The sequence below is a fragment of the Amblyomma americanum genome, chromosome 6 (genome assembly GCF_052857255.1).
Source record: "Amblyomma americanum isolate KBUSLIRL-KWMA chromosome 6, ASM5285725v1, whole genome shotgun sequence".
Classification (NCBI taxonomy): Eukaryota; Metazoa; Arthropoda; class Arachnida; order Ixodida; family Ixodidae; genus Amblyomma; species Amblyomma americanum.
The window spans coordinates 197929653-197951511 of NC_135502.1; the positions used below are offsets into that span (position 1 = coordinate 197929653).

Here is a 21859-nt window from a genome sequence, read left to right on the forward strand (position 1 = left end):
ACTTGCTCCTTGGCAAAGATGACAAGGTGATTGCAGTGCAGTTAATGGACATAGATAGTGGGAGGATTGGCTCGATTTTGTAAGAAATGAAGGTTGTACACAGTTGTACACAGACTTTCTTGGGCATGCTTGTCAGAAATGATCAAGGGCCTCCATTCAGGTAGGATTCATCCTGAATGTAGAACTGAAATTTCAGCTGCTCCGTCAAACATGTACTCATCTTCCAGTCAGGGCGTTCAAACTTGGTAAAGGATGGTATTGCCCTATCTTGCATTCACATTGCTCTTAAGTCACGCTTCCATCTGATTGAGGAGAGCGTGAAAGACCAAATTGCCAGGCTTGAGGATGCAGGATTTCCATAAATAATGATGGAAGACAATGCGAAAGGATAGTTGCCAGGATTAAATTGGACAACAAACGTGTCACTCAGGAAATTTTAAGATAGCCGTTGTTCTTTACATCCACTGAGTCACTCAGGAGGTGAAGTGCAAACCATGATCAATGAGTTACATAGACAGAGCAGTACGGCGGGTTTTAAATTTAACATGCAGAAAACCAAAGTAATCAGCAGTCTAGCAAGAGAAGAGCAGTTCACAATTTGAAGCGAGGCACTGGAAGTGGTAAAGGAATACGTCTACTTAGGGGAGGTAGTGACCGCTGATCCGGATCATGAGAGAGAAATAACTAGGAGAATAAGAATGGGGGGGAGCGCATACGGCAGGTTCTCTCAGATCAGTTATAGCAGTTTACCAATATCCCTCAAGAGAAAAGTATACAACAGCTGTATCTTGCTGGTACTCCCCTACGGGACAGAAACATGGAGGCTAACGAAAAGTGTTCAGCCCAAGTTAAGGATAATGCAGCCAGCTATGGAAAGAAAAATGATGGGTGTAACGTTAAGAGACTGGAAGCAAGCACAATGGGTGAGGGAACAAAAGCAGGATAATGACATCCTAGTTGAAATCAAGAGGAAGAAATGGGCTTGGGCAGGGCATGTGGTGCAAAGGCAAGATTGCCGCTGGCCTTTAAGGGCAACGGAGTGGATTCCCAGAGAAGGCAAGCCTAGCAGGGAGCGGAAGAAAATTAAGTGGGTGGATGAGATTAAGAAGTGTGTGGGAATATGGTGGGCCCAGCTGGCAAAGGACAGGGTTAATTGGAGAGACATGGGAGAGGTCTTTGCTCTGCAGTGGGTGTAGTCATGATGATGATGAGTATCACACAGTCTGAAAAAAAGTGGGCCACAAATACCATATTTCCAGTGTTTTCCTCATGCAGGAAATTAAGCAACATTTGCCTGGCCGTGCTATGAAAGCGAGAATCCCAGTTAGGAAGCAAGGCAGGAGGAGGTTGTACCATAGCATTACATTTCTCCCTTTCCTGCGGTGGATGGTCAGACAGGTCGCTGTCCGAACAACCGCTTGGGGGAGCTCATGAGACAAGGCTCTAATTTGGCTCTGCACTGCAGACAACCCGAACACCAATTGCTGCATCAGGCATCTGTCATTTTTAAACATACGGATCACACTTTGCCTCACTGGCTGTTGGCTTCTGCCATTCACAAAGAAAACGGCGCGAAATACGGGGACAAAAGAGAAACAAACACGACAGGACCAGCGCCAACTTGCAACTGAATTTTATTTCGCGTAAAACCTGCCTTTTTGTAAGCCAGCATGCCATAACAAACGTGCAGTCACACATTCACAAAGTCATGAAGCCAACACACGCCGTACAACAGATCACTGAAAGGGATCTCATACAGCAGTCCCTTGTTATAACGAAGTCAGTGGGACGGCGGAAAAATTCGTTATAAGCAGTAGTTCGATATATGCGACCACCCGAGAAAATCTAGAACAGTCGAGCTTTAATTGCGCTGCAACTGCGAGGAAGTCAAAATACAATGTATTCAGTGAAGCAAAACTTATTCAAGTGCAAAAAAGGCAGTGAGCTTTGGCTGTTTCAAGTTCTTCTCAGGAGCTTGCAACCCATGCTTTAATCTGACCAGGCATTGCACAAGGCCGCTGTCGCCGCCCATGCAGTCGACCATCGGGGTATTTCGAATAGCGAAGGCAGAAAGTGGCCGCTTTTATGGGGGTATTTCGGGGTATTTTGGTGGCAGTGGCCTCTTTTATGGAGCGGGGGGTCAAGGAAAACTACAAGAGTATCGCACTGGAAATCGCCGCAAATGCCATGGCTCAAGTGTGAGATTGTGTTTGTTGTGGTCAGAAAAGTATTAGCCGCTCATTGTGGGTACGCAGTGCGATCGTGAAAATGGAACGGTTTTGCAGTAGTGGCTTTGCATGATTACTGGTCAATTTTTTCCCGAGGTGTGCAGCTATGAAGTTTGCAGAGCAAGAGTTTCGGATGCAGCGTTGCCGACGAAAATGGGCTAATTCTATGGTTCGAATATCAGTGTTCGCGCAGCGCTGCGCCCATGCCGTTGACAAATGTCTAGGAACAAAATTCAATGACTCTACCACGCATTTAGACCATTTGTCTAGCAGTATGGCAGGGATTTAGCATGACCAGCTCGAGTACATTGCCGGGGAAACACCGTGGTTGTGTTGACCCGCCATTTGACAGCCTGACTCGCTGCTGGCGCCGCTCAGATTTTTCGTGTTTTCGACAAGTTGTCGGTCGATTTGCACTGTCAAAAGTGCAAAGAAGCTCAGGGCGGTGTTCTACTGCGATGCAGGTCGATTATGGCGAGCGGCAAGCAAATTGTTAGACTGGCTTCCCCAATGTCATCGTCCCTCCTCGCGTCGAACACGGCAAAGGGCATGCGACCAGCAATCGCTTGCGACCAGCCAGCAGCTCGACAACACCGTTGTTCACACTTGCAAGGGCTACCTGTGGGTCGCCTTGTAGTTTGAAGCGAAAACTCTCGGGAATGACTTTCATGCACTTTTTGAGAGTTTCGTCCGCTTTGGCTGATGGGAAACGGTTAGGCTTAGTGATGACCACGGCAGCCAGGGAGCAGCCCAGCTCTCTTTCCCGGGGCGTCCACGGTCGGTGTCGTTGACGAAAGCTCAGCTCACTTGCAACTTGCAAGTGTGAATGGGCTCATAATTGGAGGGACACTTCTTTTGCGCTTTTGGCACATTTCAGTGTCAGAAATGCTCTTTAGAGCAGTAAAATTTTGCTCATCGAGCGCACCCCATGGAATACTACTGTGTGAGTCTGTCCACGATGTTTTGGTCATTTTTTATCATCCAAAAGACCGTGGTTTTCTGGCATCACAAAGTGTCACAAAAACATTATTTTCGTGTGGAATCTATCACGGGGGACAGCAGTGATGCAACTGCAACCGATTTGAGCGTGCTGCACCATGGAATTTGACAGCTTTCGTTCACTTTGTTGTAAACAGCTGGGGTCACTCGGCACTCGCTTGGTAACCGTTACTAGGCAGGTCATCGGTCATAGGTTTGGTACTTTTGTGGCCTGTTCTGTGCCTGCATAAGACTAATTCGTCGGCGGTACTAATTTGACACTGCATGCGCAAAAGGGTCGCCGTTGCGTGGCGGTGATGCCTCCGCTCGCCACTTCGCTCTAAGAGGGTCAAGCTCTTCATGCACTTCGAGTAATGCGGCTTAAAATGCGTGCATTCGGGTCGGGACCGGAAGAAATTTTGAATAAAGCGATATTTCGAGTAAAGTGATTTCGTTATAACGAGGGATTACTGTACATGAAGCATGATAAGTAACCACGTAACATATCTTATCATGGCTAACTCGAACAAAAACCCAAATGACGTGACGAAAATAATGACAAACAGCTCTACACAAGTATGAAAATCAAACGATCATGACCATGCAAACCCTTAACAACCGAAAACTATACAATCGCATGATGAGTGATACCAGATGACCAACAAGAAACGTGGGAAAAAGTGCAGAATGAAGATTTAAGACCAAAGCCCCGTCAAAGGTAAAAAAGACTGCGAAAGGCGTGATGAGTGCAAAAGCTTTAAAACCCGAACCGGTCAACCAGCAACCATATGAATGATATCCGATGACCAACAAGAAACACGGAAAAAAAGTGGAAAAAGTGAAAAACAAGCTCAGACCAAAGTCTGCGTCATAGGAATAAAATGCATACAGCAATCCGCGCAAACAACGGCACTCTGTCAGAAAAAACAGCACCCAATGCCGAAAGGAGTGCACGAAAAATTGATAAACCTTCAAAAATTTTAGCAAAGTGAACTCGTTGCTAAGCGTCATGGATGGCTTGCTGACGCATCTGCTCCCTTCTTTCCTGATATAATAGGCTTCCACCACCTCTCTCTCGAATCTGTCCTTTCCACTCCTCAAGAAGATAGTTTTCTCTCAGGACGGCAATTCCTGCAAGCTTCGCAGTGATCCACTAGGAAGCTTCCTTCATTATTTCGCAGATTTCGGCAGTGCTCGCTGGCAGGCTCATTGAAGCATTTACCTGTTTGCCCAGTGTAGATGAGCCCGCAGCTTAAGTGAATCTGGTAAAGAACCCGAGTCCTGCACTGTGCGAACTTGTTTGTTGTTTCACAGTACAAGCCGGTTGTTTTTCTTGGTTATTCATGGCGCAAAACCTAGAAAGTTTGCATGGGGCTGAGAATGTGACCTGAACGTTATGTCTGCCTGCTACTTTCTTAAGGTTGTGTGAAACCTTGTGGATGTACGGCATTACCGCCACACGGTTATGTGAAACCGGATCTCTGCTTTGAGGACCTTGCTTCAACTTCTGCAGATTGGATTTACACATGGAAGAAACCATACAAGAGAGGTATCCTGCTTCTTTTAACCGCTGAACTTGAGCACTGAAACTGGACGAGACCATATGGGGGCATGATTTGTTTAAAACCGCTTGCAAGGAGTTCGAAACAATGGCCCGCTTCACGAGCTTTGAATGAGCACATCAAAAGGGAGCAAACCTTTCTTTGAACGTCGATTATATATCCAACACAAGCCATCTTTAAGAAACCGCATCCTAAGATCCAAGAACTGGAGTTCACCATTTTTCGGGACCTCTTTGGTGAAACTGAGACCTTGCCTATGGTCGGAGAACACGGACATAGTCCTTGAGACCACAGCATCTATCTCATGCTCAGGAATATCCTTAAGAATTACCAAGAAATCGTCAAAGTACCTGTGTACAGAAACTACGTGCGGATCAACAGGGTGGCATCTGATGTTGGCTCCTACAGAGGAGAGAAAAATGTCACAAAGAACGGGCGCTACAGAAGAGCCAATGCAAATGCCCTTCTTCTGAACAAAGAACTTTCTTTCATACTCAACAGCGGTCGTGTTGAGGTAAAATTCCAACAACGAAATTAAACTGTCAACGCTCACTCCTGCTGTGTTTTGAAAACGGACTTCGCCGGTGGACTGGGTGGTTTTCCTGACAGCCCTTAAAAGTCCTTGGTGGGGAACGGAATAAAACAGCTCTTCACTGTCAATGGAGAACCCTGTGTAGTTCTTGGGGGGCGAAGTCTCCAGGTGTTTTAGCACCCGCGAACTGCGTACAAGGAAAGGGTCATCGCCCACCAGGGATCCAAGGTGGGTTTGAAGGTAGCAACTGATAGGACGTTGCCACGTCCCCCTTTCAGAAACGATGGTGCACAGCGGACAAACAGGCTTGTGGGCCTTCACGGTGAAGAAAATTTCGAGGGACCTTCCTTTTTCTTCCTGGGCCAACTTTTTATGTCCTCTAGGTGCATGTCATCTAGGATCTGAAGAGCTTGAGTTTTTTGCTTCCACTTTTCGAACGGCACCTGTTTGAAGTTTTTACGAATTGCAGTCAAAGCCTTGTCACGAAATAATCCAGACGGCATAACTGCAAAGCCACCCTCTTTGTCAGCCTGCAGCACAATGACGTCGTGTTTCAGAATACTTGAAATCTTCTAAAGATGCAGCTTTTGAGGAAGACTGCGATCAACACTCGTTTTCAAGAAGGCAACACCGTCGCTTACGATCCTGTCCTTTGCTTGGCCCGTGGCATGACTAGCCACCATGGCAAGAAGTTCTTGACGCTGAGCAGAAGGTGCGAGGCTGAACTTTTGTCCTTTTCCTAAAATCCGCTCAACTTCTTCAGGCAGATCTGCGCCTCCTAGCGCCTCCTAGTTTCTAACTCATTGCAAGCGGCTTTGAACAAGTCATGCCCCATATGGCCTTGTCAAGTTTCAGCGCTCAAGTTCAGCGGTTAGAAGAAGCAGGATACCCTTTTTTGTATGGTTTCTTCCGTGTGTTAATCCATTCTGCAGAAGTTGAAGCAAGGTCCTCAAAGCAGAGGTCCGGTTTCGCTCAACCATGTGGCAGTAATACCGTACATCCATAAGGTTTCGCACAACCTTAAGAAAGTAGCGGGCAGACATAACGTTCAGGTCGCATTCTCAGCCTCATGCAAATTTTCTAGGCTTTGCGCCATGAATAACCGAGAAAAACAACCGACTTGTACTGTGAAACATCAAAACAAGTTCGCACAGTGCAGAACTCGGGTTGTTTACCAAATTTCCTTAGGCTGCGGGCTCATCTACATTGGGCAAACAGGTTGATGTTTAAATGAGCCTGCCAGCGAGCACTGCCGAAATGAGCGTAATAATGAAGGAAGCTTCCTAGTGGATCACTGCGAAGCTTGCAGGAATTATTGTCCTGAGTTAGTTTATCTTCTTGAGCAGTGGAAAGGACAGATTCGAGAGAGAGATGGTGGAAGCCTATTATGGACCTCCTTCACCCCGCGACGTCACGAAGATGCGGTGGCGCTGATGTCAGCAGCGACTTTCGCATGGTAGGCAAAACAGGTTCCGCTTGCCCGTGCCTACCGCAGCTGCCCAGCTGCCGCAGCTACCGGCGGCTGCTTCAAGCCTGTGCACTGCAGAAGCAGCATGTATTGACCAGCTGCGTCACTGCTGGATCCGCGTAGTAGCATAAAAAATATTAAATTAGCCTCGATAGGTTTCTCGCGCATAACTGCCGCATTCGGAAACTGGCTAACAGGCATTGGGCCACTGTAGTAAAGCGCAAAGTCTGGGAGTCGATAGGCACTGCCACTCAATGCACTTAATAGCATGCAAGTTACTGCGTTCATTCACCTGAACTTCAGGATAGTAGGCTGATAATTGCTCAAGGAAAAAAAAAGATATATGCAGCTGCACACGTACTTATCACCTTGAGCCGGAGTGCACGGGGCGCCGACAGGTTCACTCGCCCCCAAGGAATGCGTTCTTTTGTTAATAGCACACCATGTTTTAATGGCGCGTTTTATGACATTTAATATTTAGTTGAAACTGTTTCTTGATATGACGACGTAATTATTTCATTCGAGTAGAAAGAAGTCTGGTAAGTTGTGTCAATCTTGCGCGGTCGCGTTGGTGTGCTTAGAAAAGCGTACCTTAAGTGTGCTAAACGCCATATGCTTTTTCACTGCATCATGCATGTGTCATGTTTCATGAGGTAGTACATGATCGCGAAGCTTGTTTGGAAAGAAGCAGCCGCAGGCGTGCTACTAACAGACACGTAGCGAGATTGAGAGGGGACGCGGCAATGAAAAGTGTTTTCGTTATTCATGCATGCGATATGTAACTAAACTTTGTGCAAATATGAAATTCCTACGCTAGTTTCAGTAATTCCTTTTATTTATAGCTATACCTGGTGCAGTTCTGGGTAATTATAATTAACACCGTCGTCAAGTCCCCCCAAGGTCTGAATAATTGAGTAGATAGTGCGGTTTTTTTATGCCAGCATGTACATAAAGCCCTGTTCTGTACGATGACGCGATTAGTTCTTTTTCTATATGACCAGTATTTATGCACGCATAGCTACATGAAAACGTTTCTTACAAGAAATAACTAACACAGTACTGCACGTGTAGGGTACAAAATCGAGAGATTTATTACGCTCCTCAACGTCTCAGGAATAGTTTGCGACAAATGGAATCATTTTATTTTCATGCGAATTACGATGGTGAGTGATCCAGTCGCAGAAAATGTGAGAGGTCAGAAAACGAACCTTAAAGTTTATTCCCTCGTTTATGGCATCTTCGCTTTCGCTGTGGTCAAAGAAATGCGGCACTGAAAGCAAAGAAATCACCTCACAATTTTTGACGACCACACTTCTAAAAAGCGTAATTTATAAATTTGTACTCAATATTTTGCTATAATGTTTCGTCACGAAACTAGACTTCAGGGATATAGGAAAGAAAATAATTCTAGAAATCAACAGTTTTCACCAAATCGACCAGCTTAACAAGAGGACAAGTTGGCCTGGCTGGTGCGTGGTCATGCGGCTAAAAACAGCGCTAAGCGAGACAGGAGAATGGGGACACGACGCTGACCCCACTTTTCGCACAGGGCGACACGTACGTATGTCAGCAGATGATGAGCGCATGTCTGCTCCGATGAAACAAGGCCAGCACTTCCCCTCACTATTGTCCCGAAGTAAAATCATTCCGGCTAGTGCAGAGTGTCAAAACTTGTTTTATTCAATGCCTAGCGCATAAATAAACGGCAGGAACGCTTTCTACACGTTTACTACTAACCATATATACAATACAGTGCAAACGATTTCTCTTTATAGGCCGCACGTGGCCAACGCGAGCTCGTGTACTTCAACAAATTACTAAGTTGGAAGCATCGACCATTGCTATGATTCGGAGAAACTGGAAACGCGCCTACAAGCCTTGGCCCCGCCGCAGTGGCTCAGTGGTTAGGGCGCTCGACTACTGATCCGGAGCTCCCGTGTTCGAACCCGACCGCGGCGGCTGCGTTTTTATGGAGGAAAAATGCTAAGGCGCCCGTGTGCTGTGCGATGTCAGTGCACGTTAAAGATCCCCAGGTGGTCGAAATTATTCCGGAGCCCTCCACTACGGGACCTCATTCTTCCTTTCTTCTTTCACTCCCTCCTTTATCCCTTCCCTTACGGCGCGGTTCAGGTGTCCAACGATATATGAGACAGATACTGCGCCATTTCCTTTCCCCAAAAAACCAATTATTATTATTATTAATACAAGCCTTGAAAACCCGCGCTCAACACCTATCCGCGACGCCACTCCCCACCTTTTGCCTACCACGAGCTCGCTAGCGACTGCAGCGCCACCTCGTTTGTTTACAAACATGCAGGAGGTCCATATCAGGAAAGAAGGGAGCAGATGCGTCAGCAAGCCATCCATTACGCTTAGCAACGAGGAGTTTACTTTGCTAGATGAATTTTTGTAGGTTTATTGTTTTGTTGTGCACTCCTTTCGGCATTGGGTGCTGTTCTTTCTGATGGAGTGCCGTTGTTTGCGCGGATTGCTGTTAGCATTTTATGCCTTTGATGCAGACTTTGGCCTGAGCTTGTTTTTCACTTTTTCCACTTTTTTTCCGTGTTTTTTGTTGGTCATCGGATATCATTCATATGGTTGCTGGCTGACCGGTTCCAGTTGTTAAAGCTTTTTGTGCTCATCTCGCCTTTCACTTTCTTTTTACCTTTGATGTTGCTTTGGTCTTAAATCTTCATTGTGCACTTTTTTTCACGCTTCTTGGTCATCTGGTATCACTCTTCATGTGGTTGTATAGTTTTCAGTAAGTTGGCGCTTGGCCTGTTGTGATTTTTCTCTTTTGTCCCCATGTTTCGCGCCGTTTTCTTTGTGAATCATGAACCAACTAACCCAAACTAAAGTTCGCCTTGAATGTATTGGCTTCTGTCATGTATGTCACAACCTCTTTTCACTTCACTTGTCTGCTTAATAGTTTAACGAGGGCCTTGAATCTGGAAGCCTTGATGCCATAGCAGGTATAAGAGGGTTGTCGCAGAGCTTTGATCTTCACCGTTCGCTGATGTACCACATCAGAGCAGCGGTGATGTGCTACGTCCACCACTATGGTCAAGGGTGGCGCTGGCGAACACTCTCAAGGTTTGGCTGCGCTAAACATAAATACCCACGAAAGCAGCAGTCTGGACAGCCGTCGCCATAGCTCAGTTGGTAGAGCATTGGACGCGAAGTTCGGAGGCCGTGGGTTCGGATCCCACCGGTGGCATGTGGTTGTTTTTTATTGTGCTTTATATTAATTACTCCACTAATCCAATTAATTAAAATCACAAATTGAAAAAAATGGAACCATCCCTTATGCTTCCTGGCTTCGGTGGCTATTGGCTTCTGTCATGTATATCATATTGAGCAGCTCTTTTCCCTTCATTTGTCTGCTAAACAGTAAGAGTCGCGGTTGTTGGTGCAATGCGGCTTTCAGCTTTTTCCCTCGCTTCAGCAACGAAGGCATAACGGAAACGTTCATTTCAGTGTGAAGTTATTGTGTTGACTGAAACTGGTGAAAACTTAAGTGTTTTATAAAAAGAGGTGGCTAGTTCTAAAGAGCTTTTTCCGAAACTTTATTGCGGAGCACATTAGGCCTAGCGACATCGAGCAAGTTGTGCACAATGATCCGCTGTCGCCTTGCCGCCAGCTAGGGCGCACTCTAGTCTCTCTTTTGCGTTGCAGGCGAGCATCATTATAATGTTTTATTTTTTTCCTGTATGGTGCACCTGGGCACTGACCTAGTGCACTGTGTTTGACGGAGGTTCTAGGCAGAGACTCAACAGAATGACACTCCGCCGGTTTGCTGTACCGCATGTCACAGAATGTCTTCGCTGAATCAGAGCAACCGTGTTTTTAGCACATCTAAAGCATCCTTTTTGAGGCACATGTGACCGCTACTCATAGTGCAGTGATGTAGGTGCATGTGCGCCTAGCCCATGCCAGAGTGCCTCCAGGCACCACGATCTCAGTACAGGTTCTTACAGGACAAAATCAGAGACGGTTTTAAAATGCGTGCGATAAAAAAATTATTAGTTTTCAGAGCAAATGTTGCAGATAGATGTGTTTATTACATGAACATGTCCATTCTCCGAGATTTCCGGATCTCCAAGTAAATTGTGTCATGGCGCTGATTTCAAAACGGTGAAAGACCAAAGCTGGCAGATTTTTGGAAAATAAACATTGTTCATGAAATATACTTTCCATTCTGTCAATGTGCCGGCCCGATTTTAAAGCAATTACGGTTCTGCTGCAACAAAATTTTTCGCGTGTGCCGTGAGTTTTGTTGAAGCAGGATTTGGCTGTGTACACATTATAAGGTGGCTTTGTTATATGTGACAGTACCGCAGTGATTGTGAATGAAGTCCGAAAATTCAATAAATCACTTGCGTCGTGTCTGAAATTTTAGGCGCTCTTATATGTTGGCTCTGTGAGGCATGTCATGGTGCCACGAAAAAGTCTGAATAAGCTAGCTTGTCCAAAACGTGGGTTCCAAATGTTCGGTCGGACACTGTACAGAGTTTAAAGATGCTCCTATCTCCACTTTCAAATGCATTGCTGTGTCAGTGAGTCCTGCGGGACCATCACCACCAGCACATCAACAGTGAGAGCAAATAGCGATGGCTCAGTGGCAATTCTGTTGGTGTCTTCGTCAGGTGGTGCATCCTTTCTGCTTCAGTCGACTTTTCTTTACATCCTGAGACATTGTTCTTGTGGAACGTTTGCTGATACAGCAAATGCATGTCAGGTGTGTATGCGTGTAGCTCACCTGTTGCTTCGCATGCTTAGATTTCATTTTGTTGCTTTTCCACAAGCCACGGCCTGATCACTGAACTCCCACAGTGTCACTTTTCTGCAAGCGCAGCCCTGAATACGAGAATGTTGGCATTAATTGCTGGTTCATTAAGTGCTTTCACTATCAAAAATCCAAGATAAACTACATGTCAGTGGTCACCACATGGGGCATACTACATATGTTACCAAAGAAAAAATACAAAAAAAAGCTATTTTTCATTAGACAACAGCATGGTGGACAACACGGACATAAAGAGAGGAAATGGGATCGGAAAGCGCCAACTTTTCTCTGCCTACCTTGGGTCTCCATTACAACGTTGATGCACTCAGCAACACACCGAGTGCAGTAGTTCTCTGTGGTCTTCCGCCAAACAGACCTGGCAGCATTAAGTCAATAGGTTTAGCACAGGTGCGAGGCCAAATTTTGCTCCCAGCTGCAGTGTGGACCTGTGATGATCAGAGCGACATCACCGAGGATGACAAATCTCCCTGGTAAGCAAGGTAGGCTGAACAGTGTTCCACAAAATTTCCGTGGCTCAATGGGAAGTAGCACATCACGCCTGGTAGGTGTCATCTTCCCCATTCAGACCGCATATCACTCGAAGATGCTTCTTGAAAAGGCGAGCTTGCCAACACCACTTAGACTGTAGAATCCTGCGCAGTCTGCAGGACTGACCTTTGGAAGGCTGCATGAAGCCAAGCATAGCACACCAGAAGAGTTGTTGTCCATAGTCATGTTGTCTTCCCAAATCATCACAAAGCCACCGCTGTGGCTATGGTACTTGGCTGCTGACTTGAAAAATGCATCCAGGCCATGCCAGTTGCATTTCAATGGATGTGAAATGCTAGAGGCCCTTGTATGATGCGATATCGGTGCATGTTAAAGAATCCCAGATGGTTGAAATTGTCCGTAGCTTTCCGCTACGGTGACCCTCATAGCCCGAGTTGCTTTGATACTTTAAACCTCATAAACGAAATGAAACCAAACCAAATTATCACACGTCTGTACTGGAGTTAAGACCAATGTGTGGCTTTGAACCTTTGCTCAAACCTACTGTCGAATCACCGCTGCAGGGTCTATTTCATGGAAGACTACAGAGGAGTACTGTTCTATGTGTTTTAATTTTAATGATTATTTCTGGAATGATTAATTGCAAAATGATGAAATGCCTGAATTTTTTGAGGTAGCCTAACTAGGATGTTTACCATAGACTTCTATAACAGTGTTCATTGTACAGAATATGTGACACCTAAAGGTAACTGATGAATGTTACATCTAGTAGAATTGCATTAGGAGTGTCATGATAGCAGGTGTGCACCATTTAAATGGAGAGTTGTCCAACCAAAGATGCTCCACTCTGTGTAAGACCAGGGTATATGGTTAGGGACTTGTGAATGTTTTATCATCCAAAGGCAGCGGTCATAAATTCTGCGGAATTGCATCCTTGCAGGTGATTTCTCTGTTGATGGTGATCCACAATACACTGCAGCTTCTGATTGGCATCAAGGCTCTGCCAGTGTCCTCCCAGGTTGAGGTGAGCATCTCTGTCACTCTTGAAATGCAACACCACCATTGCTGTCTGGAGAAGAGGGCTTTCCGCAGGGTGAATAATCTTCCTGACAGAATTTTCTCAACTCGCTTGCCAAGTTTTTCGGTAAAATATGGGTAAATTGCACTCTGTTCTTTAAAACCTGGAAAAACAGCGACTTCCCTTGCAGTTATTTACCGATCGCACTCGCAAGTTGTCTTGCGAAATCAAATGCTAGACTTGCATTCTTCCCTGAGCCAAGTAAACTTGCTCACATGCACCATGTTGATCTAGGAAGGGATGTTCAACAACCAATTCAATTCAGTTCAAAGATTTTATTTATGTTTCTTTCAAAATACAAAGCAGTTGCTGGACCCATAGCCATTGGCTAGTAAAGGGTCCAGTGATGAAATACGATACAAATACTCACACAGCAGAGGAGGAATGTAATTAACAAATAAAAAATTTATTCTTGACGCACATATCATTGACAATGCAATAATATTGTGTCACAATTTGATTTAAACATTACAATAGGTTTCAAAAAGGTATTTCTTTAGAACAGTTCTGAAGTTATTGGCTTGCTTGATGCGTACTGGCAAAGAATTCCAGATCAAGGCCCCGTTAAATTCTATGAGCCTTTCCCGTGCACGTTATGAGATGGGGGCAGGTTAAAGTTATGATTAATTGCTGCTCTTGTATTTCGTAATGGGAGTTTAAACAAAGTTATGGAGAGAGGATCATTAGTCTCTAAGATTCTATGTATAGTTTGTGCAGTCTTGTCTGCCTTAAACAGACGATGCAGGTGGCATTTATACAACACAGTGTTTATTGACCTTGAAAAAGCCTGTTGGAGGATTCGTAAGCTATGCAACCTATTCACTGGGAACTTCCAGTCGATGCAATGCGTCACACGTGGTACCCTGTCTTGTGTGTGTTTTTTCGTGCAACTTTACAATGTGTGAAGAATTTCAAGTGAGTTATGTACAACACTGTTTATGATCCAAATGAATGCAGTAATATTGTCACCGAGATCTGGTAGGACGTTAGCAGAAAGGGCAGAAGGGCACACCGTGTCTTGGACAGCCGGTGCACTCAGCCGACCCACGCTTGAGCAGGGGAAGAAGAGGAAGACCAGCGAGTGCTGTTGCACCACACGGCAGAGCCAGTAAAGGGCTAGAAGTGCGGCATCACCCCTCCTCTTGAAAGGGCATCGCCACGATGCCGCGGTATCACGAGGGGCCGGGAGAGAGTCTGTGGTGCTGGCCGAATCAGTCCTAGCGGGTGTGCTAGGGCTTCATCCTGGCAACGTGTACGATTTCGGATGCTGCCTGCTGCCTGGAGGAGCGAACGGACTCTTGCAGGAGCACTTCATAGTTAATGTCACTCAGTTTGCGCAGGACCTCGTAAGGGCCGAAGTAGCGGCGCAGAAGCCTCTCAGAGCGACCCCGCAGACGGATTGGGGTCCAAACCCAAACTTGATCGCTAGGGTGGTAAAGTACCGACCGGTGGTGGAGGTTGTTGCGTTGAGCATCGCTTTCTTGCTGGGTAAGCGTGCGCCGTCTCGCTAGCTGGCGGGCGGCTTCTGTGTGCCGAATGAACTGTTCAGCGCCAGCGACGGAGGGACATGCAACATCTGGCAGTAACATTGCGTCGAGCATAGTCGTGGCTTCGCGACCGTGCACCAAGCGGAACGGCGTGAAGCGCATCTCTTGAAGAGCAGTGTTATAGGCAAACATGACCTAAGGCAAGACCTGGTCCCAGTTCTTATGGTTGGCCTCAACGTACATAGAAAGCATATCGGCAATAATCTTGAGCCACTCAGTCAGCCCATTTGTTAGAGGATGGTAGGCAGTAGTTCAACGGTGGCTGGTGCGACTGAGCCGCATAACTTCCTGAGTAAGGGCTGATCTAAATGCCGTGCCTCTATCAGTTAAAACTACCGCAGGGGCACCTTGATGGAGGACAATGCTAAAGATGAAAAAGTTAGCAATTTCAGCTGCGGTGCCACAGGCAAAGCCTTTCTTCTCACAGTACCGGGTGAGGTAGTCGGTGGCAAGTATAATGTGCGATCGCAATGGAAAGAAACGCAAATAACGCGGCGCTTACGCGTTCCGCTGTTAGAATTTGTTTTGATCGCACTTTTGCCTGGGTGGTAAAAAGAAGGCGCTAGAGTCGTCCTAGAATGCACCACGGACAACTCTAATGTCTTTTTGCTACCACCAAAGGAAAAGCATGATAAAAACAAATGCTAACAGCGGAGTGCCTAGGCTCCGCTCTGTTCGCGTTTCTTTCCATCACCCCTGTACCTGTTGCCCAGTGATGATGTCGAAAATAGTCCCAGCAAGTCCATGCTGACCCTGTGGAAAGGGGTTCGAGGTGGATCAGTGGGCTTCAGTAGGCCGGCTGGCTTCACAGGTGGCGTCTTCCAACGTTGGCACTCTCTGCAAGTCTTAACATAGTGCTGCCAACATGCAAGAAAAGCCGAAGTGGCCGGAAGATAGCTCGTCGTGGCATGCATGCAGAACTTCGTCTTGAAGCACCATTGGAACCACAAGTAGGTACGGAGTGTTCGTGGGGCCGTAGTTGCTCTTGTAGAGGATGCCACCCCGCAAGCAGAATGACGACAGCCCGCGTGTGAAGAAGTGGGCCCCGGCGATAAGGCGCGGCCTTCGAGGTACTCCATGAGGGGTCGGAGTTTGGCGTCATCTCTCTGTTGTTGAGCAAGGACGGACGTGGTTAAAGTGCCAAGATAAGTGGGACCGTCTTCTATGGCAGCAATGGTGTAATGGGAGAGGAGCACGGGACAGGCAGTCTGCATCGCTCTGTTGCCAGACTCGTACACGATGGTAACATCGAATTCTTCAACCGGAGGCTCCAACGCGCTAACCTACCTGAGGGGTCTTTTATGGTTCGTGAGTCAAGAAAACGAGTGGTGATCGCTGATGACTTGAAATGGGCTACCATACAAGTACGGGCGAAATTTCATTACCGCCCAAACGACAGCAAGGCACTCTTTTTCTGTGGTAGAATAATTCGCCTCAGATCGCGACAGTGTGCAGCTTGCATAAGCAATCATGCGCTCGACACCCTCTTGCCATTGAATGAGGACGGCACCCAGGCTGACGTTGCTGGCATCGGCTTGGCATGTCCGCTTCCTTGTCAAAATGGCCAAGAATGGGCTAGTTTGGAGGCGGTTTCTGAGGTTGTCGAAGGCCTCCTGCTGTTCTTGGGCCCAGATGAAAGGTTGCTCGTCTTTTGTCAAGCGAGTTAGAGGCTCGGCCAGACGGGAGAAGTCTTGCGCAAAACATCTGTAATAGGCGCAGAGACCCAAAAAATGGCGCACAGCACGCTTATCAGTGGGGATCAGAAACGCGGCGACGGCAGCCGTCTTGTAGGGGTCAGGGCTAACACCTTCAGCGCTCGTAACATGGCTCAGAAACTTGAGCCGTTGGAATGCAAAGTGGCATTTTTCTGGTTTGAGCAAGAGGCCGGCTGATTGTATGGCCTCCAGTACTGCACTGAAGCAGAGACCTAAAAAATGGTGCACAGCACGCTTATCAGTGGGGGTCGGAAACACACAGCGACGGCAGCCGTCCTGTCGGGGTTAAGGCTAACACCTTCAGCGCTCACGACATGGCCCAGAAACTTGAGCCGTTAGAATGCAAAGTGGAATTTTTCTAGTTTGAGCGAGAGGCCGGCCGATCCTATGGCCTCCAGTACTGCACTGAAGCACTTGAGATGCTCGTCGTAGGTGCAGAAAAAATAAAACGTCAAGGTAGACGAGGCAGAACTGCCATTTGAAGGCAACGAGGACAGTGTCTGTCATTCTTTGAAAGTTGGCAGGAGCGGAACATAAGCCAGAGGGGAGCACCTTGAACTCGTACAACCCATCAGGAGAAACGAACTCTGTCTTCTCACGGTCCTGCTCATCCACCTCAATCTGCTAGTACCCACTGCGGAGGTAAAGAGAAGAAAATTAGCGGGCATGACGCAAAGAGTCATTGATTTGTGGTAACGGGTAAATGCCCCTTTTGATAATTTTTACAGTCTTCGATAGTCGACAAAAAATCTGAGTGTCCCATCCCTGGCGACCAGCACAACAGGCGGAAGCCCATGGGCTTGTAGACGGCCCTTCAGATCCCAATTAAATCTGCTGAAAGGAAAAATCATCTTTTGCATAAATGACGATCAGTAGACTAATCAGAAGTGATGTGCAAAAAAATTACGCAAAAATATTCATATTGTCACGTAGTGGTGACGGCAGTCGAAGCAGCGATGAAGACGGACGAAAGGGTCTTCTAAAAGAACTGTTTATTGGGCTGACTTGCACCCAAAATCGACTGAATCACTCGGCGGTGGCGAAGCGACAAGCGTGCTCGGCGGTCGTCGAACAGAATCCCCGCCGCTGTCGGCCGTGCTCAATTTAAAGCTGATAGCGAACATTCGAGATAAAGGGCGCAAAGTTACTAGAACATTCCGGAACAACGTAGAATCAGCTTTGCCTGGCTGCGATCAATCGAGATAAATCTAGTCGCGTCTTGCGTCGCAAACAAAGCGATAAGGTGGTGTCGCGGCAGATTTGAAAAACGAACAAACACTGCAAATATTGGCGGCATTACTCCCCTCTCAAAGAAGCATCGACCTGATGCATTAAAACAAATAATGCGACTAGTAAGGGAAAAAAAACGGATCTTGCGAAAATAGAGCATGGAAATGCAGCGGCCTTTAGCGCGCATAATACGGCTTCAGACGGACTACATGGACAACTTCTGGTCGTACGCGGCGTCACTGGGATGCAGTCATTGCGTCAGGGATGACTTCATAATCCAGTTCACCCAGCCGACGAAGAACCTTGTACGGGCCAAAATAGCGGCGCAAAAGCTTTTCACTCAATCCACGGCGGCGAATGGGCATCCACACCCAGACTTGGTCTCCTGGCTTGTATTCCGCGTTGCGTCTTGGTAGGTTGTAGCGTCTGGCGTCGGACCGCTGCTGATCTTTGATCCGTAATCGGGCAAGCCTTCGAGCTTCTTCTGCGCGTTGAAGGTAGGCGGCAACGTCGACGTTCTCTTCTTCTGTAACGTTGGGCAGCATGGCGTCTAGCGTGGTCGTGGCATCCCTGCCATGGACGAGCCTAAAAGGCGTCATCTGGGTGGTCTCTTGCACTGCGGTGTTGTAGGCGAAGACGACGTAAGGCAGGATGACATCCCAGGTTTTATGTTCGGCATCGACATACATAGCGAGCATATCGGCGATGGTTTTGTTCAGGCGCTCGGTCAGTCCGTTGGTCTGCGGATGGTATGCAGTTGTCCTCCGGTGGCTGGTTTGGCTGTAGCGCAGGATGGCTTGCGTGAGTTCCGCCGTGAATGCTGTTCCTCTGTCCGTGATGAGCACATCGGGGGCGCCGTGTCGAAGAAGAATGCACTCCACGAAAAATTTGGCCACTTCTGCTGCTGTTCCGTTCGGTAGGGCTTTCGCCTCGGCGTAGCGGGTCAGGTAGTCGGTCGCTATGATGATCCACTTATTTCCAGATGTTGACGTTGGAAAAGGGCCAAGCAAGTCCATGCCAATCTTCTGAAAGGGTCTTGAAGGAGGTTCAATGGGGTTCAGAAATCCTGCTGGTCGTGTGGGAGGAGTCTTTCGTTGCTGACAATCTCGGCATGTTTTCACATAGTGTGCGACATCGGCAGACAGTCGGGGCCAGTAATACTTGTCTTGAATGCGGCGGAGGGTGCGAGTAAACCCGAGATGTCCAGCTGTCGGCTCGTCGTGTGAAACCTGTAGAACTTCTTCGCGGAGACAAGCAGGTACAACAAGGAGGTAGGCTGTTTTGTTCGCTTTAAAGTTCTTCTTCACAAGGACCTCATTCTGCACACAGAAAGAAGACAGTCCTCGCTTGAATGAAGCGGGGGGTGAAGAAACCTTGCCTTCCAGGTACTCGATGAGGCCTTTTAGGTTGGGGTCCGAGCGTTGCTGCTGAGCAAAAGAGCTTGCGCTGATGGGTCCCAGGAAGGCGTCCTCATCGTCGTCCAGCGGCGGTGCATCTACAGGGGCTCGTGAGAGGCAATCGGCGTCAGTGTGCTTGCGTCCGGACTTGTAAACGACGGTGACGTCAAACTCCTGGAGACGCAGACTCCATCAAGCGAGTCGGCCAGAGGGATCCTTCAAATTGGCAAGCCAGCAGAGCTCGTGGTGGTCGCTGACCACCTTGAACGGCCGTCCGTAGAGGTAGGGGCGGAATTTCGACGTAGCCCAGATGATGGCAAGGCACTCCTTCTCAGTGGTCGAATAGTTAGCCTCGGCCTTGGAAAGAGAACGGCTAGCGTATGCGATGACCTTCTCCAGCCCGTCACTTTTTTGAACGAGAACGGCGCCTAGTCCCACGCTGCTTGCGTCGGTGTGAACTTCAGTATCGGCGTTTTCATCAAAATGCGCAAGGATCGGTGGGGACTGTAAACGACGCTGAAGTTCCTTGAAGGCTTCTGCTTGCGGCGCTTCCCATTTAAACGGCACATCTGCCTTCGTCAGTTGGGTCAGGGGCTCGGCGATGCGCGAAAAGTTTTTCACAAATCGTCGGTAATATGCGCATAGTCCGAGAAATCTACACACTGCTTTCTTATCGGCCGGCGGTTGAAACTGTTCAATAGCAGCTGTTTTCTGCGGGTCTGGGCGTACTCCTTCCTTGCTAACGATGTGGCCTAGAAACAGCAGCTCTTCGTAGGCAAAGTGGCATTTCTCTGCTTTCAAGGTTAGGCCAGACGACTTGATTGCGTCTAGTACTGTTCGAAGTCTTTTGAGGTGCTCTTCAAAGTTCGAGGCGAAGACAACGACGTCATCTAAATATACCAGACAAATCTGCCACTTCAGGCCTGCCAGCACTGTATCCATTACTCGCTGAAACGTCGCTGGTGCGGAACAGAGACCAAATGGCATCACCTTGAACTCAAACAGCCCATCCGGAGTTATGAATGCTGTCTTCTCGCGATCTCTTTCGTCGACCTCAATTTGCCAGTAGCCGCTCTTGAGGTCCATCGATGAGAAATATTTGGCGTTGCAGAGGCGGTCCAGTGTGTCGTCGATGCGGGGGAGGGGGTAGACGTCCTTCTTTGTTATGTTGTTCAAGCGGCGGTAATCCACGCAGAATCGAAGTGCGCCGTCTTTCTTTCTCACTAGAACAACCGGTGCCGCCCATGGGCTGTTTGAAGGCTGGATGACGTCGTCGCGAAGCATTTCTTCGACTTGGTCCCGGATGGCTTGTCGTTCTCGCGGAGACACACGGTAGGGGCTTTGACGGAGAGGTCGGACGTGTTGATCCGTTATAATGCGATGCTTGGCAATTGGCGTCTGTCGCACCTTCAGCGATGTCGAAAAGCACTCACTGTAGTTTTGAAGCAGATTGCGGATCTGGTCTTGTCTGTTCCGGTGCAGGGCTGGGTTGATGTCGAAAGTGGGCGAGTTCTCTTGGTCAGGCGGATCTTCTGCGGTGGGGTCGGAGAGGGCGAAGGAATCTCGTACGTCAGATATTTCGTCGTAGAAAGCAATCGTCGTTCCTCTGTTAATATGCCGGTATTCTTCGCTGAAGTTAGTCAGCAGTACTTCGGCCTGGCCATTGCAGAAATGTGCGATGCCTCTTGCGATGCTGATTCCTCGGTCTAGTAGCAACTGCATGTTCCCCTCGATGATGGCTTCAGTGTTTATGGCTTTCGTGGCGCCTACGGTCACGATAACGCTTGAACAGGGTGGGACGCTCACTTCTTCCTCCAGGACACTTAGGGCACCGTGATTTTCCCGAGTTTTCATCGAAGCGATGGCTTCGTCCGTCGAAAGCGTGATCTGCTTGGATCGGAGGGCGATGATCGCCTGATGCTCATTTAGGAAATCCATACCCAAGTCACTCGCGCTGTGCATCGTCCTGATGGCGTAATGAGGTGGCCCCCAGCGGTGCGAATTTGTGGGCCGTCCCAAGCCGTTGTGACTTTTCTGAGCTGCGCAGCGAATGTTCCATTCATCACCGAGTAATCGGCTCCTGTGTCGACTAGAGCGGTAACTTTCCGGCCGTCGATAGTCACTTCAAAGTCGGAGGTCCTGGCTCTTGCATTGCATGTCGCTCTCGGCGTCGGGTCACGGCTTCGTCGCGTATGCGAGTCACGGGTTGGGCGTGTGGTCGAAGCTCCTCTGGGTGGCGGCGTCGATTTCAAGGTAGCTTGCGTCGTGGTCGAGGTTCTCATTGTGTGCGGCGTCGGTGCAGCGAGTGTCGGTTCTTCATGCGGCGTCACGGGTGCAGCGTCTTCATGGGGTGTGGTCGGTGGAGGATCTTCGGCGTTTAGCTCGTGAGCAACCTCACTTCCAGAGGTTGCTGCCTTTAGTTTCCCCTACGGGGGCTGGGCGACCTTCCTCATACCGCGGCGGCGTAGCTGCGGCGTGGCGACGCAAAGCGCGAGGTTGACGGCGATGGTGAGCGCGAAAAGCGGTTCGGCGTGTACTCTTCTCGACGCAGGTACTCGTTGATTTAGTGCGGACGTTGTCCGAGGCGTGGTCGTGGGGCGTTAACGGCAAATCCTCGAAGACCGATACGTCGGTACGGGCAGTGACGAAGAATATGGCCGGCCTCACCGCAATGGAAGCACAACGGCCGGTTGTCGGAAGTCCTCCAGGCGTCGCATTTCCTGGGGCTTGAGCGTCGGTCATAGGCTGGGCGGGCGGGGGCTGGGAGGCGGCGTTGTGGAACGATTGGCTCATCTCGGGGAGGACGTGGGGGTTGTCGCTGGGGCTGA

At 48.3% G+C, this 21859-nt stretch overlaps 1 protein-coding gene across 7 annotated transcripts in view; it reads left to right on the forward strand.

Moving 5' to 3' along the window:
* lili (LMBR1-like protein lilipod) overlaps nucleotides 1–21859 on the forward strand; it is a 185675-nt gene that overhangs the window by 128354 nt on the left and 35462 nt on the right. For all 7 annotated transcript variants that reach the window (XM_077628308.1, XM_077628309.1, XM_077628311.1 and 4 more), the window contains one exon: nucleotides 13005–13088. In XM_077628308.1, the coding sequence (XP_077484434.1) occupies nucleotides 13005–13088 (84 nt within the window). The remainder of the gene's footprint in view (nucleotides 1–13004; nucleotides 13089–21859) is intronic.